This window comes from Moschus berezovskii, chromosome 4, assembly GCF_049115385.1.
Source record: "Moschus berezovskii isolate FMDL1 chromosome 4, NW_MosBer_1.0, whole genome shotgun sequence".
NCBI lineage: Eukaryota > Metazoa > Chordata > Mammalia > Artiodactyla > Moschidae > Moschus > Moschus berezovskii.
In genome coordinates this window covers 8085306-8105338 of record NC_142463.1, presented here as the reverse complement: position 1 = coordinate 8105338, position 20033 = coordinate 8085306, and the positions used below count along the sequence as shown (strand labels likewise).

The window sequence follows — 20033 nt, the reverse complement described above, 5'->3', positions numbered from 1 at the left end:
GTCCATCACCAACTCCTGGAGTTCACTCAAACTCACGTCCATCAAGTCGGTGATGCCATCCAGCCATCTCATTCTCTGTCGTCCCCTTTTCCTCCTGCCCCCAATCCCTCCCAGCATCAGAGTCTTTTCCAGTGAGTCAACTCTTCGCATGAGGTAGCCAAAGTATTGGAGTTTCAGCTTTAGCATCAGTCCTTCCAATGAACACCCATGACTGATCTCCTTTAGAATGGACTGGTTGGATCTCCTTGCAGTCCAAGGGACTCTCAAGAGTCTTCTCCAGCTCCACAGTTCAAAAGCATCAATTCTTCGGCAGTCAGCTTTCTTCATAGTCCAACTCTCACATCCATACACGACCACTGGAAAAACCATAGCCTTGACTAGACGGACCTTTGTTGGCAAAGTAATATCTCTGCTTTTTAATAATGCTATCTAGGTTCGGTTCAGTTCAGTAATGTCTCTGCTTTTTAATAATGCTATCTAGGTTGGCCATAACTTATTGATTTTAAGTTGTTCATACACCTTAACAGGCAGTATTAATGTTCATTCCCATGTTTCTTCTTGTATGTACTAAAAAATGGCAGTGTAATGCCTGATATTGAAAGGTAAATTGATTTATTCACAATGAAAATTAGGGCTTCCCTGATAATTCAGTTGGTAAAGAATCCGCCTGCTAGGCAGAAGACCCTGGTTCAGTTCCTGGGTTGGGAAGATCCTCTGGAGATAGGATAGGCTACCCACTCCAGTATTCTTGGGCTTCCCTTGTGGCTCAGCTGGTAAAGAATACATCTGCAATGAGGGAGACCTGGGTTTGATCCCTGGTTTGAGAAGAGCCCCTGGAGAAGGGAAAGGCTGCCCACCCCAGTATTCTCGCGTGGAGAATTCCGTGGACTGTGGGTTGCAAAGGGTCAGACAACGACTGAGTATCTTTCACTTTCACCATGAAAATTCACGCCTGTTACTTGGCCTATGAGAACTTTGCGTGACCTAGCTTCTGCCCTGCCTCTGCAGTTTCAGCACTAAACTCTCTCTGTACTCTGTACTCTGTTCGTCAGCTTCACAACCTATTAGGTCCTGAAATGTGCCTTGTTCTCTTGCCTTTGTGCCTTAGCATATGCTGTTTTCTGTGCCTGAAACTCCCACCCGAAGGTCCCAAGCTAGGTTAGGTGTCTTCTCCTTAAAACAGCCAGCACTGTTTCTTAAAATCAACATTATGAAGAACTGTTTGTTCTTTTTCTTGCCCAGTAAATACTCTTTTGAGAGCTTGAAACAAGAGGTTTTTTTCCTTCTGTTTTTTTTTATGTTTGTAACAAAGCTAAATGAATGAATTCAGCAAGTATTTGAATCTCTACTGTATATATCAGGTACCATAGGACTTGCACATTTTGAGATCTCTTTCATTTGTAGTAGTAATTTTTCAGCTATGCTGTGCCTCCAAATTATTTGTGGTTCATACTTCAGTATTCTTGCCTGGAGAATCCCAGGGACGGTGGAACGTGGTGGGCTGCCGTCTGTGGGTTTGCACAGAGTCAGACACGACTGAAGTGACTTAGCAGCAGCAGCAGCAGGGTCTTATTCTAAGAGGTTTTAGGGTAGGGTCTAGACACGTATCTTTTGGGAAAGCTGCATAAATGTGCATTGAGGATTGAAACTCTGGACTTAACAATTTTTAGGGGAAATAAAGCATGTGCATATCAGTAACCTAGGACAAAAAAATATGATTCGAATTCATGATTGGCATACTCCTGGAATGATCAGGAAGCAAGTGTTTTTGAACTTGTCTTAAAATAATAACTAGAATTTGGAGTTAGGAATAGCAGGATGCGGAGAAGGCAATGGCAAGCCACTCCAGTACTCTTGGCCTAGAAAATCCCATGGATGGAGGAGCTTGGTAGGCTGCAGTCCATTGGGTTGCTACGAGTCAGACATGACTGAGCGACTTCACTTTCACTTTTCACTTTCACACATTGGAGAAGGAAATGGCAACCCACTCCAGTGTTCTTGCCTGGAGGATCCCAGGGATGGGAGCCTGGTGGGCTGCCGTCTGTGGGGTCACACAGAGTCGGACAAGATTGAAGTGACTTAGCAGCAGCATAGCAGGATGAATTAGAGGGCATTCCAGTAGTAGGCTGCAGTGAAAGGTACAGCGAGGAAATGGGGCTGACCCAAGCACGGGCAGGAAATCAGCCTCTGTTTTTATTTAGATAAAGTATGAGATGTGAAAAGGAGGCTGGTGGGAAACATGGTTGGAACATTATATTTGAAAGCTGTGTGTGAAGGGTAGATTGTGTTGACGGATGGGCTGCTCTCTGACCTGTTGGTGTCCTGAGCAGTGCATTTGTAAAGGGAGGTAGTGGCAGATGAAATTTCACAGTAAAAATTGACAGGACGTAGTTACTGCTTGTTTATTAGGGCAAGGAGGAAGGAAGAGTCAAAGATGAATGGTGTGTGAGAGGATTTAGGGTATTCTTAATAGAAAAAGAGTGGAAGTTTTGAGGAGCATGTTTGGGAAGGGGGAGAACAAATTCAAGTTATGAACATGGAGTCTGAGGTGTTGGTGAGAAATTCGGCAGAGATGGCCAGAGAGCAGTTGAGAGTGAGGGGACTATAGCTCATTGGGACGAGTTCTGGGCCACAGAGAGAATGAATATTTAAAAGATTACATGCACTGTTAGAAGTGCGAAGAAGTGGGCTGAGAACAGAACCTGCTGCTGCTAAGTCACTTCAGTCGTGTCCGACTGTGCGACCCCATAGACGGCAGCCCACTAGGCTCCTCTGTCCCTGGGATTCTCCAGGCAAGAATACTGGAGTGGGTTGCCATTTCCTTCTCCGGGTAATCCCTATTTTTAGAGGGTAGATAGAGGAGCCAGAGAAAAATCTTGGCAAGGCAAGAAGAAGAGTGCAGGAAAAGGAAGAATGTTCCAGTTTAGAATTGGGAAGATAACGTCAGACCTAAGGTTAAGTGATGGGGACTAGGAAAAACCATTGTGTTTGAGCACTTTGGGTGAATGCTTATCTTTGGGAGAGAAGCTTTACTGGGGCTGTTGGAAGTGGAAGTTACCTTATAGCTGGTGTGGGTAGTGGTGAAGTAGAGAATGTTGTCACACTGTCCTTTTAAGAAGTCTGGCAAAGGGTGGAGAGAAACGGGAATTTGGAGAAGCTTGCTGTAATTGAACAAACAAGATTTCAAAGGGGAAACTACAGTTGTATCTAATTACTTCCATCCCCCTTTCCTCCTCAAGAACCTGAATACTGAGAGGTTAGAAATAGGAACCAAGAGAGAACCTCTTGTAGTCTTTACTCTTACTGTGAAGAAACTCCCGCTCTGTACAGGTAGACCCAATGAACTTTTTGTTACCCTGCAGAATGGATTGTATTATGTTAATTATAAGTCGAAATAGGTAATTATTCAAAGTAATTATGGATGTTTTTAATAAAGGTTTTTATGCTCTGAGATAAAGGTTTTTATGCTTCCCTTGTAGCTCAGCTGGTAAAGAACCCGCCTGCAATGTGGGAGACCTGGGTTCCATCCCTGGGTTGGGAAGATCCCCTGGAGAAGGGAAAGGCTACCCACTCCAGTATTCTGGCCTGGAGAATTCCATGGACTGTATAGTCCATGGGGTCATTAAGAATTGGACACAACTGAGCGACTTACAGTTTCACATGCTGAGATACGGTATCTTTGAGTAGATTTGCAGTGCTTTTTACTGTCTTTACAACTCAGAGACATGGTGTAAAGAAGGGATTGGACTAATTCTGTTTGTTTTCAAGAGGTAGACCTATAACTGTTGGGTAGATACTCTAGTGACACAGTATGGCACTGTAGAAGCCCTTTCTGGATACCTTTTAATCTTACTTGTTGTCACCCTATAGAGGTACTTCATCATTCTGGGCAGGGATACACACTTCTCCATAAGAAGTAGCAGCAGTGTTCATGACATGGTTCACAAATCTGTTGAGCCCATTTAGCAAGCTGCTCAACTTGATGCTAGTTATTCTAAGAGTCTATTTTAGAGGATTTTCATCTGTCTGCGTTCTTTCTTCTCTAGAAATGGTTCCTGATGTCCAGCAGCCCCTGTCGAAGATCCCTTCAGACACGGCCTCTCCTCTCCTCGTCCTCCCGCCCCCTGTCCCCAGCCCCAGCCCTGCCCTCCGGCCAGTGGAGACGCCAGTCGTAGGTGCCCCTGGAATGGGCAGTGTTCCCACAGAGCCGGACGATGAAGAGGGTCTCAAGCACTTGGAGCAGGTGCAAGTCACATAACTCTCCTTTCTTTCCTCCCAAACTGCCGTACAAATTGAAAAGCATTACATGGATATTCAAAAATGGAACTTTTGTGCACTAGATTTTGTGTAGTGAAAAAGTTGTTTTTATGTCTAGTATTTATTTGTATGAGTAATTGTCTTTCAAATCATTTCATGCTTTTAAGTTTCTGCTATGTAGTAGTCATTAAGTCAGGTTATTTTTTGCTCTTCTGAGGTTGCCCTGAGCTGTTTTCTTTTCTTTTTTCTTTTTGGAAATTAATGGAATGCCAGAAATGGCGAATACAAGCAGCTGTGGATAGGCACTGTGTCTTCTATATTTTTCACCTAAAGTGTAACAGGGAAAACAGAAATACCATCATATTCATGTCTGTAGAGTTCCCTAACGTTTTTATATACTGTTGCTTGTATATAAGGTAAATGATAGCTTGCTTTCTACAGAGGAAATTCTTTTTCCTTCAGGATACAGTAATTGGTGGCAGGAAGTGTTACAGAAAGGAATAAAAACTTGTAAAAGATTTTATGTAATTATAATTGAGCTTTTTTATCTATTAACACATGTTTTTACAGTTTTAGTTTGTATAATACAGGATTATTTGTTTAAATGGCTCTCTTAAGTGTATTGATAAGATGCTTGGATTTTGATCTGTTCCAGTTTTAGTCTCATTTGCGTTTGCTTGATAATTTTGAAACCTTAAGCAAGACTTGATCCCCCTGAACCTGCCTTAGTTCACAAAGTTTCCCTCTTTGTGAAATGAGGATAGTACCTATTTCGTGGCATTATTGGATGAATTAAATGGTTGCCTGCTGTGTCCTTTGCACAGTGCCTCCCACAGATCAAGTAGTCCAAAAGAGACAGACAATTATGTGTGCAAGTATTAATTTAGGATCATTTGTTTCCACAATTCACTTTTAAAATTTTTCTCTTAGCAAGCTGAGAAAATGGTGGCTTATCTCCAAGACAGTGCACTCGATGATGAGAGACTGGCATCAAAACTGCAAGAACACAGAGCTAAGGGAGTCTCAATTCCACTGATGCATGAAGCAATGCAGAAGTGGTATTACAAGGATCCTCAGGGAGAAATTCAAGGTAGGTTGTTCCATTCTACTCTAAGTAGAGAAGTATGCCGTTACCTCCAGATTCTCTAAGATGGTGATTCAGTCGTTCAGTCACTCAGTCATGTCCGACTCTTTGCGACCCTGTGGACTGCAGCGTGCCAGGCCTCCCTGTCCATCACCAACTCCTGGAGCTTGCTCAAACCCATGTCCATCGAGTCAGTGATGCCATCCAACCATCTCATCCTCTGTCGTCCCCGTCTCCTCCCGCCTTCGGTCTTTCCCAGCATCAGTCCTTCCAGTGAACGTTCAGGACTGATCTCCTTTAGGATGGACTGGTTGGATCTCCTTGCAGTTCAAGGGACTCTCAGGGGTCTTTTCCAACACCACAGAACAAAAGCATGGTGATTATTTAACGTTAATTTGTGTAATAGTAGAACAAAAGTCAGTGCTACAGGCTTTCTTCTTTTGTATAGACATCTCATTAATTGGTTCCCTCTTTAGTACTTTACATTTCAATGATGGGAGGGAGTCTGCTGCTGCTGCTGCTGCTGCTAAGTCGCTTCAGTTGTGTCCGACTCTGTGCCACCCCATAGACGGCAGCCCACTAGGCTCCCCTGTCCCTGGCATTCTCCAGGCAAGAATACTGGAGTGGGTTGCCATTTCCTTCTCCAATGCATGAAAGTGAAAAGTGAAAGTGAAAATAATTTGAATACAAGGCAGATTGTGATTACTAATATGATGGCGGGGGCGGGGGGGGGGAGTGGTCAGTATGCTTAAGACCCCCTCGTTTCTGGCATGCCAACTGTTGACTGGGCAGTTGAGTTTCATACATTCACTGTATTTTAGTCACCTTATAAAAAAAGATGATGGCAATCATCTTGGAAAAGCTTGTTTGAATGTTTCACTGAAGTGGAGTTGATATCATAAATGACAAAAGAAATATTTAAAATATTTGAAAAGAGCACCATATTTTAAACTAATTGCTTAAAGTATGTGTATGGTATATGTAAGTTAGATTAGAATGGGGAGAGAATGTTGTGAAGAACATCTGTTGATTTTTCATTTCTGCATTTTGAAGTTTTTGCTTGTAACCTGAGTTTCGTTGTTGACTGTTACCTCTGTTTAACATCATAATTCCTTTTCTATCCTCCGTCCCTCTCCCCTGCTTTGTTCTTCCTTATAGTATCTATCACTACATGGCACTGTGTATAATTTTTGATTATCTGAATTTACATGCCTGTAGAATGTTTTAATTAAAACATCTACAGGATCTACAGGTGTGTATTTTAATTATATTTATTTTGAGATAATTATAGCTTCACAAACAGTTGAGAGAAATAATACAGATTCCATGTATCCTTTACCCAGTTTACCCCAGTGGTAACCTCTTGCAAAACTAACAATATCATACCCAGGATATTGACACTGATACAGTCAAGATTCAGAACAGGCTCTGAACAGTCTTTTAACAGAACAAAAGTTTTAAATTTTGATGAAGTACAGTTGATTATGAATACCTTTTTTTCTTTTATGGATTGTGCTTTGGTTTAATTAAGAACTCTTTGCTGAACACATCTCAGGTTTTATCCCTTTCCCCCTCCCAACTTACAGCTTTATGTTTTGTACTTAAGTTGGTATTCCATTTTGAGTTAATTTTTATATATGGTATGTGACTTAGGTTAAGATTTTAATTTTTTTTGCCTGTGAATATCCAGTTGTACTGGTACCTTTTCCTCTGTCTTTTTTCTATCTTTCTTTTCCTCCTGAATTGTTTTTGTACTTTCTTGAAGATTTCATTGAACATATTTATTTGTGTTGGTTTATTTCTGGATTTTTTTCTTTTTCTCTTTTGGCCATGCTGCATGGATTATGGGGTCTTAGTTTCCCAACTAGGGATTGAACATCTGCCCCTGCAGTAGTAGCACAGAGCCCTAACCACTGGACACCAGAAATTCCCTGGTTTCTTTATTCTTTATTTGATCTTTGTGTTTGTCCCTCCAGCCAATACTGGGTAGTCTTGATTATCATAGCTATAAAGTGAGTCATGAAATTGGGTATACTGATCCCTCCTGACTTCTTTTTTCTAGTTTGCTTTTCCATATAAGTTTTTGAGTAATCCTATTTATATATACCAGAAATCTTGTTGAGATTTTAATAGAGCATGTGTGTGTGCGAAGTTGTTTCAGTCGTGTCCAAGTCTTTGCGACCCTGTGGACTGTAACCTGCCAGGTTCCTCTGTCCATGGGATTCTCCAGGCGAGGATACTGGAGTAGATTGCCATATAGGGATTACATTGAACTTCTATCATTTTGAAGAGAATTGACAATCTTTACCATGTTGAGTCTTCCCATCCATGAACGTGGTATGTCTCTCAGTTTTTTTAGGTCTTTAATTTCTTTTATCAGCACTGTTTAATTTTCAGTATAGATTCTGTACATATTTTATTAAATTTTTACCTGAGTATATGATTTTTTGAGCAGTTGTAAATCTTGCTGTATTTCAGTGTTTATTGCTACTATGTGGAATTGAGTTTTAGATGTTTGTGTATTCTATGACCTTACTGAGCTCTTTTATTAGTGCTAGGAGTTTTGTTAGATTCCATGGATTTTCTATGTAGACTATTGTCATCTGCAAATAGGGATGGTTTTCTTTTTTCATTTCCAATCTGTAAGCCTCTTTCCTTTTGTTGCTTTACTGTACGTTCTGAACTGTTAAGTAAGAGGGGTGACAGCAGACACTCTTGCTTTGTTTATCCTACTTTTCTACCTTAGGGGGAACTTTAACAATAATTAAGTGGTCATGTTAACTGTTGAGTTTTTTAGGTGCTGTTTATCTGGTTAAGGAAGTACCCTTTATTTTGAGAGCTTTTTATCATGATTGGATATTGGGTTTTGTCAAATGCTTTTTCAGCATCCCTTGATAACAATCATGTGATTTTTCTTGTACCCAGTTAAATATGGTAGATTACATTGACTGGTTTTTGAATATTGAATCAGATTTTCATCCTTGGAATAAACTGTTTGGTCATGGTATGTAATTCATATATTGCTGAATCTTAGTGGTAAATTGTTTGGGATTTCTGTGTGTCCATTCCTAAAGAATATTTTGTAGTTTTTTTTTTTACTCTCATTGTCTGGTTTTGGTATCAAGATAATACTAGCTTCATAAAATGAACTGGCAATTATTTCTTCCCCTTCTGTTTTATGGAAAACATTATTTAGAATTGGTGTTAATTCTTGGTGTGTGTGTGTGGTTTTTGCTTTAGTAGTTTGTACTTCTTAACCTCCTACTCTTGTTTGTTCCTTTCCCCCTTCCTTCTTCCCACTAGTAACCACTAATTTGTTCTTTGTGTCTATGAGTCTGTTTCTTTTTGGCTGTTTTTACTAATTGTATTTTTTAGATTCTACATATAAGTGATATCACATAGTATTTGTTTGTCTTTGATTTTACCAGTCCATCTATGTTTTTGGAAATAGCAAAATGTCATTCTTTTTTTTAATGAGTGAGTAACATGCCATTGTGGACTTCCCAGGTGGTGCTGTTGGCAAACACCCCACCTGCCAATGCAGGTAGATGCAAGAGACATGGGTTCAGTCCCTGAGTCAGGAAGATCCCCTGGAGGAGGGCATGGCAACCCACTTCAGTTTTCTTGCCTGGAGAATCCCATGGACAGAGGAGCCTGGCAAGCCACAGGCTTGAACATGACTAAAGCAACTTAGCATATGTATATGTGTATACCACCTTTGTATATGTATATACCACATCCTCTTTATACATTTGTCTGTTGACAGACACTTAGGTAGCTTCCACATCTTGGCAGTTGTAGATAATGCTGCTGTAAACATTGGGATGCGTATATTTTTTTGAATTAGTGTTTTTGTTTTATTTCAGATATGTATACCCGAGAATGGAATTGCTGGGTCATATGGTAGTTCTGTTCTTAGTTTTTTTTTTTTTTGAGAAATATCCATATGTTTGCCACAGGGTGTTAATTGTTTAGATGTTTGGTAAAATTTTCCATTTGGAATATAAAAATTACAAATTCAAAAATCTTGATAGTTACAGAACTGCTTCCTAAGCTATCTATTTGATGCAAGTGAATTGTGATAGTTTCTGTTTTTTGATTAATTGGTCTGTATCATCTGAATTTATGTGTGTAGAGTATTCTGTTCTTATTCCCGTATTATCTTTTTGATAAGGGTTCTGTTACCTGTTTAATACCTGTTTGTGGTAATCTCCAGTTTCATTCTTGAAGTTGATAACTTGTTCATTTCTTTTCTAATCTCTGTCAGTCTTGCTAAAGGCTTCTAGTCAGCCTCCTGCCTTGTCTCTACCTTACGGAGTCTTTTTTTGTTTTGTATCTAATGTCCAGAGTTTTTAGTTGTATTTGGCAGGAGCAGGGGAAAGTACGTCTACTCCACCTTTCCAGATGTGGGAATTCCAGGGCTTTGTTTGTTTGTTTACTGCTATAGATTCCTGCCTGGACTGTATGATTGGTGTTCAGTAAATATTTCCTGATTCGAAATTCAGCGCCTGGATGCAGTCTCAAAAATGACAGTATGAACTTGGTTCATGTCCAAGGCAAACTGTTCAACATCACAATAATCCGAATCTGTGCCCCAACCCCTGATGCAGAAGAAGCTGAAGTTGACCGGTTCTACAAAGACCTACAAGACCTTCTAGGACTAACAGCAAAAAAAAAAAAGATGTCCTTTTCATCACAGGGTATTGGAATGCAAAAGTAGGATGTCAAGAGATACCTGGAGTAGCAGGCAAATTTGGCCTTGGAGTACAAAATGAAGTGGGGCAAAGGCTAACAGAGTTTTGTCAAGAGAACACACTGGTTATAGCAAACACCTTTTTCCAACAACACAAAGAGACAACTCTGCACATCGACATTGTCAGACGGTCAATACCGAAATCAGATTGATTATGTTCTTTGCAGCCAAAGGTGGAGAAACTGTATATAGTCAGCAAAAACAAGATCTGGAGCTGACTGACTCAGATCTTGAGCTCCTTATTGCAAAGTTCAGGCTTAAATTGAATAAAATAGGGAAAACCACTAGGCCATTCAGGTATGACTTAAGTCAAATCCCTTATGATTTTACAGTGCAAGTGATGAATAGATTGAAGGGATTAGACCTGGTAGACAGAATGCCAGAAGAACTGTGGACAACAGAGGATCATAACATTGTATAGGAAGCAGTGACAAAAACCATCCCAAAGAAAAAGAAATGCAGGAAGGTAAATGGTTGTCTGAGGAGGCTTTACAAATAGCTAAGGAAAGGAGAGAAATGAAAAGCAAGGGAAAAATGAAGAGATACACCCAACTGAATGCAGGGATCCAGAGAACAGCAGGGAGAGATAGGAAGGCCTTCTTCAATGAACAATGCACAGAAGTAGAGGAAAACAGTAGAATGGGAAAGACTAGCGATCTCTTCGAGAAAATTGAAGATAACCAAGGGAACATTTCATGCAAGGATGGGCATGATAATGGACAGAAACGTTAAGGACCTAGCAGAGAAGAGATTAAGATGAGGTGGCAAGAATATATAGAAGAATGATACAAAAAGGTCCTAATGACCGGGATAACCACGATGGTGTGGTCACTCATCTAGAGCCAGATATCCTGGAGTGTGAAGTCAAGTGGGCCTTAGGAAGCATCACTACAAACAAAGCTAGTGGAGGTGATGGAATTCCAACTGAGCTATTTCAAATCCTAAAAGATGATATGGTTAATGTGTTGCATTCAATATGCCAGCAAATTTGGAAAACTCAACAGTGGCCACAGGACTGGAAAACATCAGTTTTCATTCTAATCCCAAAGAAAGGCAGTGCCAAAGAATATTCAAACTACTGTACAGTTGCACTCATTTTGCATGCTAGTAAGGTTATGCTCAAAATTCTTCAAGCTATGATTCAGCAGTATGTGAACTGAGAACTTTCAGATGTACGAGCTGGGCTTAGAAGAGGCAGAGGAACCAGAGATCAAATTGTCAACATTCATTGGATTATAGAGAAAGCAAGAAAATTCCAGAAAAACATCTACTTCTGCTCACAGACTATGCTAAAAACCTTTGTGTGGATCGTAGAATATTGGAAAATTCTTAGAAGAGATGGGAATACCAGACCACCTTACCTGTCTCCTAAGAAACCTGCATGCAAGCCAAGAAGCAACGGTTAGAACCTTACAATGAACAGCAGATTGGTTCAAAATTGAGAAAGGAGTGCAACAAAGCTATATATTGTTACCCTGTTTATTTAACTTCTTTGCAAAGTACATCCCCACCAGGCTAGATGACTCTCAAGCTGTCATCAAGATTGTTGGGAGAAATAACAACCTCAGATAGGCAGATGATACCACTCTAATGGTAGAATGTAAAGAGGGACTAAAGAGCCTCTTGATGAAGGTGAAAGAGGAGAGTGAAAAAGCTGGCTTAAAACTCAACATTCAAAAAACGAAGATCATGGTATCTGGTCCCAGCACTTCATGGCAAATAGGAGAAAAAGTGGAAGCAGTGACAGATTTTCTTTTCTTGGGCTCCAAAATCACTGTGGACAGTAACTGCATCCATGAAATTATAAGTTACTGCTCCTTGGAAAGAAAGTTAAGACAAACCTACACAGCGTATTAAAAAGCAGAGATATCACTTTGCTGACAAAGGTCTATATAGTCAAAACTATGGTTTTTCCAGTAGTCATGTACAGTTGTGAGAGTTGGACCTTAAAGAAGACTGAGCACTGAAGAATACTGTTTTTGAATTATGGTGTTGGAGAAGACTCTTGAGATCCCTGGGATAGCAAAGAGATCAAATCAATCAGTCCTAAAGGAAATCAACACTGAATATTCATTGGGAGGACTGATGCTGAAGCTCCAATACTTTGGCCACCTGATGTGAAGAACCGACTCATTGGAAAAGACCCTGATGCTGGAAATGATTGAGGGCAGGAGGAGAAGAGGGCAGCAGAGGATGAGATAGATAGCATCACCGACTCACTGGACATGAATTTGATCAAACCCAGGGAGATAGTGAAGGACGGGGAACCCTGGCATGCTGCAGTCCATGGGCTCACAAAGAGTGGACATGACTTGGCAACTGAACAACAGCAACAAGTATTTCCTGAATCACTAGTTATTGATCAGAGTGTGTTCATTAATTTTATGTATAAAATATTTGGTTATTTCTTATTGTAAAAGATCCAGAAAATGTTAGTTTTTTTCCCCTTCAGTTCAGTTCAGTTCAGTCGCTCAGTCGTGTCCGACTCTCCGCGACCCCATGAATCACAGCATGCCAGGCCTCCCTGTCCATCACCAACTCCCGGAGTACTCTCAAACTCATGTCCACAGAGTCGGTGATGCCATCCAGCCATCTCATTCTCCGTCGTCCCCTTCTCCTCCCGCCCCCAACCTTTCCCAGCATCAGACTCTTTTCCAGTGAGTCAACTCGTCGCATGAGGTGGCCAAAGTATTGCAGTTTCAGCTTTAGCATCAGTCCCTCCAATGAACATCCAGGATTGATCTCCTTTAGAGTGGACTGGTTGGATCTCCTTGCAGTATAAGGGACTCTCAAGAGTCTTCTCCAACACCACAGTTCAAAAGCATCGATTCTTCGGCGATCAGCTTTCTTCACAGTCCAACTCTCACATCCATACATGACCACTGGAAAAACCATAGCCTTGACTAGATGGACCTTTGTTGGCAAAGTAATGTCTCTTCATTTTAATATACTATCTAGGTTGGTCATAACTTTCCCTCCAAGGAGTAAGCGTCTTAATTTCCTGGCTGCAATCAGCATCTGCAGCGATTCTGGAGCCCAAAAAATAAAGTCTGACACTGTTTCCACTGTTTTTCCATCTATTTCCCATGAAGTGATGGGACCAGATGCCATGATCTTCGTTTTCTGAATGTTGAGCTTCAAGCCAACCTTTTCACTCTCCTCTTTCACTTTCATCAAGAGGCCTTTGAGTTCCTCTTCACTTTCTGCCATAAGGGTGGTGTCATCTGCATATCTGAGGTTGTTGATATTTCTCCCAGCAATCTTGATTCCAGCTTGTGCTTCTTCCAGCCCAGCGTTCCTCATGATGTACTCTGCATATAAGTTAAATAAGCACGGTGACTTACCTCAGTCTTACCTCAGATAAATAATAAAAAATTGGTCATCTTTCTTAATTTAATTGTTTATAGTTTGCTCAACTTCCAACAAGCTCTGACAGGAAATGAAAATTGGAGAAGAGCATATTCAGCCTTGCATGTTTAAATTCTCTATGCCTGTGTGATACCATGTCTAACAAATATTCACTCTTTTCAGTGTGAATGCTTTTCTGAAATGAGCTTTAGAGACTGAGCAAGTTGGAGACAATTATGCTCTTTAAAATAGTTAAAACACGCTGAGAAATTAGGATGTGTATACATAAGGCTTATTTCTAAATTGTTTGTATAGTATTTTATTAGTTTGAAGTCTGTTCACCACTTTTCATAATAAATTAAGATCAGGAGCCACCTGAAACAAGTTGTTACTTCTATCTGGGTGAGGGTCAGACCCAGGAAATTTTTTTTTTTCTTTTTGGCTTGAAAGGATTTTTATTGCCCTTCTGTTTAATTACTGTTATTGTAGGTCCCTTCAATAATCAGGAGATGGCAGAATGGTTTCAGGCGGGCTATTTCACTATGTCTTTGTTGGTGAAGAGAGCATGTGATGAAAGCTTCCAGCCTCTTGGTGACATCATGAAAATGTGGGGAAGGGTCCCTTTCTCTCCCGGACCAGCTCCCCCTCCTCATATGGTAAGTGACTTAGGCCTCACTCAGAACACGGTAGACCGAGAAGCACTTGCTCTAGATGTTATATCTCATGAAGAAGAAATAGTAGTTCCTTGAAAGTAATTGATCAGAAGACAACGGGAAGTCTGACTTAGACTACGTATGTAGCTATCGTGATCTTCTAAAACTCAGATGTGTGTGCCTCTCCTCCTCTTCCTTTCTGTCTGTCTCAGCACACACACACCCCTGTCCTCCTCCTCCCTCTCAACACACACACACACACATACGTGTGTGTGTGTGTGTATATATATACCGACACTCACAGCTACTCCACACTCATTCTAAAGAAACAGAATCCTCCAGCAGCTTTATAGCATGTGCTAAAGGAAGAATGTTTTGTCTTGGCCTCCCTACCAGTTCTTGTATGTTTTGGCTCCTTACCTTTCCAAGTTCATTTCAGAGCTTTTACCTTTGTCTACTGTGCTTCAACACAACTGACTTAGAGTTTCTCATTGCTTCTAGTTAGAATGCCCATTTTCCTCTCCATTTATTTACCTTTTAAAAAAATACGTGCCTCTTTGCCACCCCATGGACTGTAGCCCGCCATGCTCCGCTGTCCATGGGATTCTCCATGGACAGAGTTAGTTGAATACTGGAGTGGCATGCCGTTTCTTTCTCCAGGGGATCTTCCCAACCCACGGATCCAACCCCAGTCTCTTGCATTTTAGACAGATTCTTTACCATCTAAGCCCCCAGGGAAGCCCTTTTAAAATATGTTACTGATATTTAACTAAAAATTGGATCATAACATAACCCTTTTAGTGTGCTGACCCTGGAGACCTTTGAAGGGGAAGTCTTTTTTGCAGCTGCTCCTGGGCCTCTCTCCCTGTTGAGTTCCTTTGGATCTGTGCCTCACTTTTCCGTTTTCCAGGTTGGAGTGTGATTGCTGGCTGTAGTCTTAAGTGACCATAGTCAGAAATCTTTAGTCTGAACACTGGATTTCTGCAGTAAGATCCATGGATTTACTCACCAATTATGTATTGAGGATCTGTGCCAGGGCTGTTTTAGGTTCTTATGAGATAAAGATGAGTAAGTCATTTGCAACATCTGTAGCCAAGAGAGTTCATAAGTGAGAACAGTGGCTATCACATTTTTTTGACCGTAGCAGATAGTAAAAAATCAAAAGATTTTCATATCGCTACTTCAGATATTCATTAACTTATCGATATATCTGAAGTAAGTTTCACAAAACATTTGGTGCCACGTACATATATTCTTTCTGTTTCTTCTTTTTTCCCCCAGTATGTAAATGTTTATCTTGACCCAATAATTAATTTCATTGTCCACTGATGGGTTGAGACCTCCTATAGTTTGAAGAACAATGAAGAGTCTTAGGGAATTACCCTGACATTTCTGTTGTAAATCCAGAAAAATTGTTCTATTATTGTATGTAAATTGTACTTTTACATCTACTCAGAAATTGGGATGCGTTTTTATCTTGCATGTCTGAGAGCTGACAGCTGGCCACTTGGAGCTTGGTGTGCTAGCTCTAATCCATTTCCCGACTTCCAGTTACAGGGGATGAGCCTCAGTTAGACCCAGTTAAGGGGAAAGACCATGGGAAGCTCTGCTTCCTGTCAGGTATTGCCTTTGCCCTTAAGTTATTTGTTGACTAACCTTCTGTAGCTTTTATCCATGAATAGTTAAATGAGAAAGAAAAATGTCCTTGAGTTTCAGGTGAACCTCACTCAAAGGAGTCATACATCAAATGTGTTTTTCTGAACTGTGGTCACTGTGCAGTGTGCAGTGTGAAGATATAAACCATTCATTAATGATTTGTTTTAACTTTAGTCTATGTCACCGTTATGCTTTTATTTCTGCTATCTTATATTTCACCTTTCATTCCCCCCCTTTTATTTGTCTTTCAAAATTTAAATTCCAGCCATGTTATTTGGTATATAAGCTAAAAAAGTTTTTACTACCCTTTATTTTTAAACTCGTGATATATTAAAAGCAATAGAAGCACCTCTGATTTTTGGATAGAGAGTTAAACAGTTGTGAAAGCTCTTTTATATTGCATTTAATTTTAAATGTCTCATCCTCTTTAAGAAGACATACATTGGCTGCCTGTATTTTTTATGTGCTACTGTCAAATTCTTACATAGCATTTAATTTTACTCCATTCTGTTTTGTCCTACTTCTCTCATTTTTACATAATATCCAAGTTTATAAATCACTTTTAAGATCGGGAGAACAAATTTTTTTTTAAATTATTTGTTTGGCTGTGCCCCAGTCTTAGTTGCGGCACTCAGGATCTTCAGTTGCGGCATGTGGCGTATAGTTCCCTGACCAGGGATCAAACCCTGGTCCCCTGCCTTGGAACGCAAAGTCTTAGCCACTGGACCACCAGGGCCCTGGATTACAGAACAATGTTCAGCCCCGAGGGCGAGAGAGAAGAAAAGCTAAAATAGGGCCCCTTTTGCACCTCAGGGAATCTCTTACAGTGCCAATACCACCTTCTTCCACTAGATGGCACTGCTTCATTTCTAAAGGTGCCTGACTTTTTTGTTGTTAATAGTTAAGTGGGGCAAAAAGAAGTCTGGGAGTACTAAATGTAAGTACTAAACGGCTTTTAGGCTCTTTCAGTTTATTTCCTGGTGTTTCTTTCCTCCACCCCTCACTCCCAGGGAGAGCTGGACCAGGAACGACTGACCAGGCAGCAGGAACTCACAGCCTTGTACCAGATGCAGCACCTCCAGTATCAGCAGTTCCTCATACAGTAAGAGCAGTCATGTGGTCGGGTGCACTGAAGCACCAGAAGGGCCTTCAGGTGTAACCTGCTCCCAGATTTCACCTTTTCCAGCAGAAATCTAACTTTATAGGATACTTCAGTCATCCAGCTAGTGGCATAGTGCCGCTATACATCCTAAGTTTGGCCTTAGCTTGTTTCTTAAATATTGGAAGTTTGCAGAAGGTGACACATAACTATAATTTTGCAATATATTTAGCTGATAAAGCAAGAATCAATGATTTTAAGAATTAATTGCCTTCTGGATGGCTTAGCTTTGCCACAGAGAAAAAGCAGATGAGAAGGCAGGAAAGAAGTAAAAGTTTATGCTATTAGTAGTGGTATGGAATCACTTAGATTGTTAGTCTCTTTCGTGGAAGAAGTAAGATTTGCTATCATCTGGTGCAGAGGCTGGCAGACTGAATGGCTGCCTGTTTTCCTAAGCAGAGTTTTATTGGAACTGAGTCATACCCATTTGTTTGTGTATTATCTATGACTACTTTTGCACTACAGAGGTAGAATTGAGTAGTTGTGAATGGCCTGCAAAGGCAAAAATATTTACCGTCTGGCTTTTTACAGGAAAAAATTGTCCACCTCTGTTCTAGTGAAAAAAATGTTAACCTAAAATTTTCCAAGCTGAAATGTATAAATTGGAGGATTTTTATACAAGTAGGATTTTATTTTTGCAAAGAGTTCTTCATGTGGAAATAGCTATTAGTTTGAATCTGTTTTATTTTCTGATAAAAGGTTATTAACATCCTAAAGGAGTTTTCCAGTTTTTGACATTTCTTTAAATTTTTTTCTGTTTTCACTCAGCAGCATGTCATCTATTAGTTTAGTTCTTTCTAGAATAATGTATAGAACTGTTTGTGTGACTATTGTGAAGTATTGTACAAATATATTTGATAGCTATTTCTAATGGGGTTTTCTTTTGTTGGTGTGGGAGCCGAACTTTGTCTTGTAATGCCTCTGTAAAGTGAACTAAATGTGGATAGACAGGTTATACCGTGTTTTACTTTTTGAAGACAACAGTATGCGCAAGTGCTGGCCCAGCAGCAGAAAGCAGCACTATCTTCCCAGCAGCAGCAGCAGTTGGCACTTCTTCTCCAGCAGTTCCAGGCACTGAAGATGAGGTTGGTGCTTGTTTGTATCATGTGTCACATTGTGTGTGTTTTAAAGAAAGAGAGAAAAGGAAAATTGTAATCTGTGAAGTTTAGTATCAGAATACCCACACAAAATGCCTATCTTTGTGTTGTGTGTAAGAACATAGTTTTAAAAAATAACTAATAAAGCATTTGGTCTTTTTACTCAGAGAATAAAATTTGCATAATAACCAAAGAATACTAAGAACACTTGAAAAGCAGTGTAGCCTCATGGACTTAGCAAGAAAAAATTTTGTGGTCAAGAAATTTAATCTCATTTTCACCTGTAATATTTCACGAATGATATTAACGGTGCCACACAGAGTTATACTTTTCCAGACCCAGTAGCCATTAAAGTAGGTCTAAAGATATGGAAACTATGCTAGAAGTCTTAAGTTCCTGCTGTTTCAGATTATCATTCAGGGTAGTATTTGTTTTATGTCCCACAAAGGTGTTAGTCATTGCTCTTAAAAACTTTACTGTCCAATTTAACCAAAACCTTTTCTATTTTTCCCTTGAGCCGTAACCCATTCTATGAGATAGGCAGGTTAGATCATGTTAAGGTCTTAGTTTTAAAGATGGGCAAACTGGGACTCAGAGCAGCTAAAGGACTTAGTTGACATAATACGTAGGAAACTTCAGAGACTGAACTAAAATAAAATGCACACCTTTTGGCTTACGGTCTGTGAGGTTTTTTCATGATAAATGCTGCCTCTGTGACTCTTACTGAATGTTTTAAAGACAGTAGGCATATCTGTTATTTGGAAATCAAAATTTGCCAATACCTTGAGGAGTCCGGAAGTGTGATTATTTTGCCTCTATTTTCTTTCCTAAATGTTTTGGTTAAATATTTTAGTTAAAACAGTGAAGTTTTTTTGGCTAAGTAACCTTGAGAAACTACAGATAATCTGAAAATACTTCTTTGTTTTCTTGAATGACAAGAACAAGTTAATTTTGTTAATTTTCTAATTTCCCTTTTGCAGAATATCTGATCAGAACATCATTCCCTCAGTAACTAGGTCTGTATCAGTGCCAGATACTGGTTCTATCTGGGAACTCCAGCCAGCACCCTCACAGCCTTCAGGTAAAAACTTAGATTGGCCTTTAGTGTAGCTCCAAGGATTTAGATTATAATAACTTTTATAATTCAGTTTTTTTTTTTTTTAATCAGTTTTGGGACCTGCTTTGTAGTGAATATTAATGAAAAGTGTTTTTTAAAGAAAGTTTTCATTTTTTTAATAGGCCCCAGCAAAAGATTGAAAATAGCTGTTAAGGAGTTGCTAGAAATTGTTTAGTAGGTAGATTTCCTGAACTTGAGCCTCTTCATTTTTTTTTTTTAATGTTGTCCTAACATTGTACAAAAATCTTTTAAATTGTCTTTAATCATTTGAGAAAAAGCATAAATAAAAACATAGGTAACGATGACCTATTCTTTTCAGTCAAGGATTTATGTATAACTTACCACTGTAGGTACCCAGAAATTTAGGAAATAGAAAAGGCTGCTGTTACCTCATTTTCTCATCTTTTTGCCTGGTGCTTTCTTTCCTTCTGGATATGCTGACGGGTATTGTTATAAACTAGAGCCCGTTGGTAGTTCAGTCTGTTTAGAAGCAGAGCAGACACTTGCGATGAAGCGCTCTCTGGGACAGGAGAGCAGCTTCTTTAGGCTTCTGGATATTTAGCCATGTGTGTCAGCTCTCATACCCCTCACTCTTCTGTTCCTTCCTGTCTTCCAGTTTGGGAAGGCAGTAGCGTATGGGATCTTCCCCTTGACCCTGCGACTCCAGGACCTGCCCTTGAACAGCTTCAGCAGATGGAGAAGGCCAAAGCTGCGAAGGTCTGCGTCTCATTCTTCTAGCAGTGCCTGCTTTCCAGCTGCAGGACACAGACATTTGCTTATTGATATCTATATCACTCGAGCTGCTCACACATTTTTCCTTTAAATTCACAGCTATGTAACTGGTATAAGCACATTCACACTCTCTCCTTATTGTGTTTTCTTCTCCCCCAAAAGGCCTCAAAACAGTTA

The 20033-nt window shown here is 40.0% G+C and overlaps 1 protein-coding gene across 6 annotated transcripts in view; it reads left to right on the top strand.

The window, feature by feature from the left end:
- Positions 1–20033, top strand: part of GIGYF2 (GRB10 interacting GYF protein 2) — a 130232-nt gene that overhangs the window by 79371 nt on the left and 30828 nt on the right. For all 6 annotated transcript variants that reach the window (XM_088835120.1, XM_055403504.2, XM_055403500.2 and 3 more), the window contains 7 exons: positions 4047–4243; positions 5188–5347; positions 13932–14098; positions 16762–16853; positions 17888–17995; positions 18988–19088; positions 19741–19841. In XM_088835120.1, coding sequence (XP_088691246.1) covers positions 4047–4243; positions 5188–5347; positions 13932–14098; positions 16762–16853; positions 17888–17995; positions 18988–19088; positions 19741–19841 — 926 coding nt within the window. The remainder of the gene's footprint in view (positions 1–4046; positions 4244–5187; positions 5348–13931; positions 14099–16761; positions 16854–17887; positions 17996–18987; positions 19089–19740; positions 19842–20033) is intronic.